Here is a 7449-nt window from a genome sequence, read left to right as displayed (position 1 = left end):
GAGTTCAGTGTCTCAAATCGGAGGGCCTGTTGTCCGGACCTCTGGCAGTCTCTATGGGGGTGCCACAGGGTTCAATTCTTGGGCCAACTCTTTTCTCTGCATACATCAATGATGTCGCTCTTGCTGCTGGTGAGTTTCTGATCCACCTCTACGCAGACGACACCATTCTGTATACTTCTGGCCCTTCTTTGGACACTGTGTTAACCTCTTACATCTAGACGTTCCGCTAGCGGAACACCTGCTCCAATATCCAATGATAGGCGAATTACAAATTCCTCAAAAATACAAAAACTTCAATTTTTCAAACATATGACTATTTCACAGCATTTTAAAGACAAGACTCTCCTTTATCTAACCACACTGTCCGATTTCAAAAAGGCTTTACAGCGAAAGCAAAACATTAGATTATGTCAGCAGAGTACCAAGCCAGAAATAATCAGACACCCATATTTCAAGCTAGCATATAATGTCACAAAAACCCAGAAGACAGCTAAATGCAGCATTAACCTTTGATGATCTTCATCAGATGACACACCTAGGACATTATGTTATACAATACATGCATGTTTTGTTCAATCAAGTTCATATTTATATCAAAAAACAGCTTTTTACATTAGCATGTGACGTTCAGAACTAACTTCTGGGGAATTTGCTAACAATTTACTAAATTACTCACGATAAACGTTCACAAAAAGCATAACAATTATTTTAAGAATTATAGATACAGAACTCCTCTATGCACTCGATATGTCTGATTTTAAAATAGCTTTTTGGTGAAAGCACATTTTGCAATATTCTAAGTACATAGCCCAGCCATCACGGGCTAGCTATTTAGACACCCGGCAAGTTTAGCCTTCACCAAAATCAGATTTACTATTATAAAAGTTTGATTACCTTTTGTTGTCTTCGTCAGAATGCACTCCCAGGACTGCTACTTCAATAACAAATGTTGGTTTGGTCCAAAATAATCCATCGTTATATCCGAATAGCGGCGTTTTGTTCGTGCGTCCCAGACACTATCCGAAATGGTAAATCAGGGTCGCGCACATGGCGCAATTCGTGACAAAAAAATTCTAAATATTCCATTACCGTACTTCGAAGCATGTCAACCGCTGTTTAAAATCAATTTTTATGCAATTTATCTCATAAAAAAGCGATAATATTCCGACCGGGAATCTCCTTTTCGGCAAACAGAGGAAAAATCACAAAGACGGGGGCGGCCAGGGCACGCGCCTAAGCCCACAGTCCCTTGATCGGCCACTTGAGAAAGGCAATAATGTGTTTCAGCCTGGGGCTGGGATGACGACATTCTGTTTTTTCCCGGGCTCTGAGCGCCCATGGAAGACGTAGGAAGTGTCACGTTAGAGCAGAGATCCTTTGTAAAAGATAGAGATGGCAAAGAAGTTCAAGAAATGGTCAGACAGGCCACTTCCTGTAAAGGAATCTCTCAGGTTTTGACCTGCCATTTGAGTTCTGTTATACTCACAGACACCATTCAAACAGTTTTAGAAACTTTGGAGTGTTTTCTATCCAAAGCCAATAATTATATGCATATTGTAGTTACTGGGCAGGAGTAGTAACCAGATTAAATCGGGTACGTTTTTTATCCAGCCGTGAAAATACTGCCCCCTAGCCATAACAGGTTAACAACCCTCCAGACGAGCTTCAATGCCATACAACTCTCCTTCCGTGGCCTCCAACTGCTCCTAAATACAAGTAAAACTAAATGCATGCTCTTCAACCGATCGCTGCCTGCACCTGCCTGCCTGTCCAGCATCACTACTCTGGACGGTTCTGACTTAGAATATGTGCACAACTACAAATGCCTAGGTGTCTGGTTAGACTGTAAACTCTCCTTCCAGACTCGCATCAAACATCTCCAATCAAAAGTTAATCTAGAATTGGCTTCCTATTTCGCAACAAAGCATCCTTCACTCATGCTGACCATCCTACTGATCCTCGACTTCGGCGATGTCATTTACAAAATAGCCTCCAATACCCTACTCAACAAACTGGATGCAGTCTATCACAGTGCCATCCGTTTTGTCACCAAAGCCCCATATACAACCCACCACTGCGACCTGTACGCTCTCGTTGGCTGGCCTTCGCTTCATAATTGTCGCCAAACCCACTGGCTCCAGGTCATCTACAAGACCCTGCTAGGTAAAGTCCCCCCTTATCTCCGCTCACTGGTCACCATAGCAGCACCCACCTGTAGCATGCGCTCCAGCAGGTATATCTCTCTTGTCACCCCCAAAGCCAATTCCTCCTTTGGCCGTCTCTCCTTCCAGTTCTCTGCTGCCAATGACTGGAACGAACTACAAAAATCTCTGAAACTGGAAACACTTATCTCACTCACTAGCTTTAAGCACCAGCTGTCAGAGCAGCTCACATATCACTGCACCTGTACATAGCCCATCTATAATTTAACCCAAACAACTACCTCTTCCCCTACTGTATTTATTTTATTTATTTTGCTCTTTTGCACCCCATTATTTATTTCTACTTTGCACTTTCTTCTACTACAAATCTACCATTCCAGTGTTTTACTTGCTATATTGTATTTACTTTGCCACCATGGCCTTTTTTGCCTTTACCTCCCTTATCTCACCTCATTTGCTCACATTGTATATAGACTTATTTTTCTACTGTATTATTGACTGTATGTTTGTTTTACTCCATGTGTAACTCTGTGTTGTTGTATGTTGTCGAACTGCTTTGCTTTATCTTGGCCAGGTCGCAATTGTAAATGAGAACTTGTTCTCAACTTGCCTACCTGGTTAAATAAAGGTGAAATAAAATAAAATAAAAATAAATAAAATGTATAAAAACTAACTTAGAACTCAGAAGTTAGAAATTAGTACTCACAACATATAACTCAGAACTATGGACTATCATTATAGTGAATACTTTGAAGCCTCCTTAAATTAAATATGCGGTTGTCCTTGCAAGAGATTCAGAATGTCAAAATCAATGTGATTGCGTGTTTTTTTGTTTCTGAAACAATAACATGCAAGAGATAAACCTAGCTACACCCAGTTACATAATAGCAGGCCTATATGGGTTGATGTTCTGGAATAATTAATCTGTGTTGTTCCAACATATGTGAAAGGTGAAATAATTTTCCCTTTGACAAACACAAATAATAGCATGTTCCATGTTCGATCACGAACATGTTCCATAGCATGTTCCATGTTCGAGTTAGTAAGACAGAAAGTCAGGACCTTTGTTTGGTTTGGAATCGGACCCGGTTCTAATAAAGAGTTCTGATTTCTTCATGACTTGTGTGCAGATGTGGTGACTCACATGGATTCTCACTCATGCTTTTATGATGCACACATTCCAGGAATCTATACCATATGTGCTCATAAAATATCCTGTAATTTCGCTTAACTGCATCAGCTTGCTTGGAAACCGTTACTGTTGAGGATATTTAAGATGAATAAAGTTCATATTCAGTTAAGAGTAATTAACACAATGCCTATTTACATGTTGTCCCTTTCTGTAATACACATTATTTCCTGTGTTCTATTTGTGACACATTTGTGTACGGTTTGAAGGTCACTAGACTTGATACTGAATGTTATGGATTGTTCTCATATCTGTTGATAATGATTCATGCCAGACTGTAGGTAAAAGGACCGAGGACACTGATTGTGAATGGCGGGTGTTTACAGAACTTTGGTGCTGTGAGATAAAGAATATAAGGGCTTGCTAAGAGAAAGTGAGTTAGACATTTTCTATGCTTCTATCCTGGAGGTTGCCTCCCTGTTGTAACTTGTATTAAACATTTTAAAGTGCTATAAGACAACCAAGCTAAACACTGATTTACAGTCATTTTCACATGCCCTCCCTTAAGGGCCTTATCTTTTATGACAAGGAAGGACTCAAACTCTCTTCTGCCTCAACACTCCCCCTTCAACCTCCACCTTCCCCTCCCCCTTCCCCTATCTCAAGGTCACGCGCCACGTTCATGCTAGCAGTGTCTGTACAGCAGGTATGTGAGTGTGCATGCGTATGTGTGTGTGTGACTGCTGTTCTGTTGGCTCAAGGTCTAGAGCTACGGCTGATCAGAACGATCTTCAAGCTTTGAACAAACGCATGATGTCATAGAGGGGGCATAAAAAGGCCAAGTGCAGAAAGAGAAAGAGCGAAAGACAGAGAGAGAGAGAGAGAGAGAGTTGAGAGAGAGAGAAAGATGGAGAGGGAGAGAGAGTCAAACTGATAAGCTGACATGCATGTGCGCGCGCACACACACACACACACACAATTATCTGAGGACCTGATGGGAGAGTATAAGGAGGAGGAGGAACGGTCTAGTTCTGCTGTCACTGCTAACTGAGACTAAGGAGAGGAGAGAGACGACGCTGGCCGGAGCTAAACAGACTCTGTAAAACTACTGAACATAGACTAGGCTTCACCAGACCAGTAAAGCACCTCTGTCTACTTGTCTCTAGTTGTGTCTCGAGCTCTGTCTACCTGTTTTAGTTGTGTTTAGCTGCATCTAGCCTGTGTCTCTAGCCTGTCTTTAGCCTGTATCTAGCTCTGTCTATCTGTATCATCGGACCTCAACTTCGTCAGTCAAACATGCAGGACCATCACCACTATTTCAGTAGCAGGACAGCCTTTGCATGGTGTCTGGTGTGTCTGGTGCTCGCTCAACAGGTAAGACTGAAAACCTTCACATTTCCTATACTGTAACTTCTATTCATTATTTTGTATGATTGCGGGTTTATGGAACTTTGGACCTGCAGCCATTCCGATGTAGAAAATGTAAACAGTTAACATGATGACATATCAAGGGTAAAGTAAAGTTACAATATTTGTCCTTTACAATTACAACTACCTCAAGTCAAATGTTGCATATGCTAATGAGTATAAAGAATATGAGAGAATATGAAGACAGACTTTGATGTTATGTTTTTAATCAGACCAAGCATTTTTAATTACACATTCATTATGTGTGATAGCTGTCTCTACCTGTGTCTCTTAGGCTGTGTTTACACAGCCAGCCCAATTATTGGCCATAGATCATGATTGGGCTGCCTGTGGAAACTCAGCCTAACTTTCTATTGTATCAGTTATCTGCCAGCCCTATTATCTCTTTTTTATTTTCTTTTAAAAACAACGGTATGAACAACCGTAGCTCATTGATTATGTCTGTGTATATTTTTCAGGTGTCTTCGAGCCCTGATCCCTCTGCGGATGTCCAGCCCAGCTCTGGTCAGCTCCAGCTGGGTCGGGGGCAGAGGGTACTGAGGAGGACGGCACGTATGACCCCGCTGTGGAGGACCATGGGTACTAAACCCTACGGGGCGTACTGTCAGAACAACTACGAGTGCTCCACTGGAATCTGCAGGTAAATAACATACACGCGCAGACACACACACACACACACACACACACCTAGGCAACATCTCATGCCAAAATGTTCCATCATTAGCTACAGTGCATGACGTAGGTGCAAAAATGTCGGAGTACGATTCAACAATGTTACATTATTGCCTTGCATGCCTGTTTCCACTTTTAGTGTTTTCAGTTGAAGAGAACCGAAGTTTTTTTTATTCTACAGATAGATGAAGTTGATTTATTCTACAGATGGATGAAGTTGATTTATTCACACCAGATAGATTTCAGTATTTGGCTTTTATCCAGGTCCCCAGGACATCGGGAGATGCCTTCAATACCGTCCACTAGGGGCAATGTGAATCTGTATTACATCTAGTAGGCTCGCGGCTTGCAAGAGCATTGTGGATGGGTATAGTGTAAGGTCTTAAACTGTGTGCTTTGGCTTTGAGTATCACAGGTTCAATCCCTGTGCTAGGCAATCCTTTTTTAAAACATTAACCCTTTTTTCGACTCTCTTATTTTTCTCTTCGCATTGCCTCGTTTTCTTCTCCTCTCTTCTCTTCTCCTGTCCTTTCCTCCCCTCTCCATTCCTCTCCTCTCTTCTCATCTCCTCTCCCGCTCCTCTCTCTCTCTCCTCTCCTCTCTTCTCCAGGGGTGGCCACTGTATGTTCAGCCAAGCCATCAAGTCCTAGAAGAGATGACAGAGAAATACGTTCAACATTTTCCCAATCAGTTCTTCATGGACTTGTTCTCCAGGGATATATCATAGCTCCCCTCAACCCTCCTTCTCCTCCACAGAGCCAATTATTAGTTACGGTATTGCTGGTTTCTATTGAAGAAAACCTCCAAGCGTAAGGGTTAGGATTTTTAATAAGCAAGGAGTTTGGAAGATTGTATATTAGCTTTTTGACTTCACCAAAGTCGATGATATGCAAAAGGTATATCTCTAGTATATGAAGGGTTGAGATATCTTAAATCAGGCATAAAGATATTCCTTAGAGCAGGACTCTCCAACCCTGGAGTGCTACCCTCCTGTAGGTTTTTGCCCCAACCCTAGTTGTAAACTGACCTAATTCAGCTTATCAACCAGCTAATTATTAAAATAAGGTGCGCTTGATTAGCATTGGAATGAAAATCCACCTATCTTTCTTTTTTTATGCAAGGTGATGGTTTGACTTGATGTTGTATGTAAGCTTTTTGACATTACCAAAATAGATGCCACACAGGTGTCACATCCACATGGGTTTTTGCTTGTCATACAGGGGACATATGAGGTTTTTAATATTTCTACTAAGATTTCATATGGGTGACAACAAATCAAAGTGCCTAAAGAAATCAATAAAATTTGATTTGTCACATGCACCGAATACAATTGGTGTAGACTTTATCGTGAAATGCTTGCTTACGAGCCGTTCCCAACAATAAAGAGTTAAAACATGTAATATTAACACAAGAGGAATAAAATAAAATACAAGAATTGAGCTATGTACAGGGAGTATCAGTACCAGTTCAATGTGCAGAGGTACAAGGTATTTAAGGGTAGATATGTACATGAAGGCAGGGTAAAGTGACTAATAATAATACAAGTAAAATAAGGAACAGAGTAGCACCAGCAAATTATGAGTGTTAAAGTGTGCGTGTGTAATGTTTGTGTTGTGTCAGTATGCGTGTGTGTGTGTGTGTGTGTGTGTGTGTGGTGGGGGGTGGGGGGGGGCGTGTGTGTGTGTGGAGGGGGGTTGTGTGGGAGTGTCAATGTAGTGTGTGTGAGTGAGTGTGTACAGTATATATATGGGCTTCTGAGTGGTGCAGTGGTCTTAGGCATTGCATCTCAGTGTTAGAGGCGTCACTACAGACACCAATCCAGGCTGTATCACAACCGGCCGTGATTGGGAGTCCCATAAGGCGGTGCACAATCGGCCCAGCGTCGTTCCGGGTTTGGCCGGTGTAGACTGTCATTGTAAATAAGAATTTGTTCTTAAAACCTCTACAGGATCGGTGGGTCCCCCACGGGACAGTTGAGCTAACGTAGGCTAATGCGATTAGCATGAGGTTGTAAATAACAAGAACATTTCCCAGGACACAGACATATCTGATATTGGC

General features: G+C 41.8%; 1 protein-coding gene across 1 annotated transcript; it reads left to right on the top strand.

Annotated features, from left to right (window-relative positions):
* Window positions 1-4100: 4100 nt before the first annotated feature.
* Window positions 4101-6731, top strand: LOC106609047 (liver-expressed antimicrobial peptide 2). Its single transcript, XM_014207389.3, has 3 exons — window positions 4101-4665; window positions 5178-5359; window positions 6002-6731. Exons 1-3 carry the CDS (start codon window positions 4588-4590, stop codon window positions 6039-6041), a joined length of 300 nt encoding a protein of 99 aa, XP_014062864.1. The 5' UTR covers window positions 4101-4587; the 3' UTR covers window positions 6042-6731.
* The last annotated feature ends 718 nt before the right edge of the window (window positions 6732-7449 follow it).

The sequence above is a fragment of the Salmo salar genome, chromosome 07 (genome assembly GCF_965601325.2).
Source record: "Salmo salar chromosome 07, fSalSal1, whole genome shotgun sequence".
Lineage (NCBI taxonomy): Eukaryota > Metazoa > Chordata > Actinopteri > Salmoniformes > Salmonidae > Salmo > Salmo salar.
The sequence above is the reverse complement of the archived record's forward strand: the minus strand, read 5'-3'. Positions and strand labels throughout refer to the sequence as shown.

Excerpts from the sequence above, each read along its gene's own strand:
- LOC106609047 (XM_014207389.3), top strand. The coding sequence starts at position 4,588 with ATGCAGGACCATCACCACTATTTCAGTAGCAGGACAGCCTTTGCATGG. Across the intron at positions 4,666-5,177 it reads GTCTGGTGCTCGCTCAACAG|GTGTCTTCGAGCCCTGATCC; the intron begins GTAAGACTGAAA and ends TATATTTTTCAG. Across the intron at positions 5,360-6,001 it reads TGCTCCACTGGAATCTGCAG|GGGTGGCCACTGTATGTTCA; the intron begins GTAAATAACATA and ends TCTCTTCTCCAG.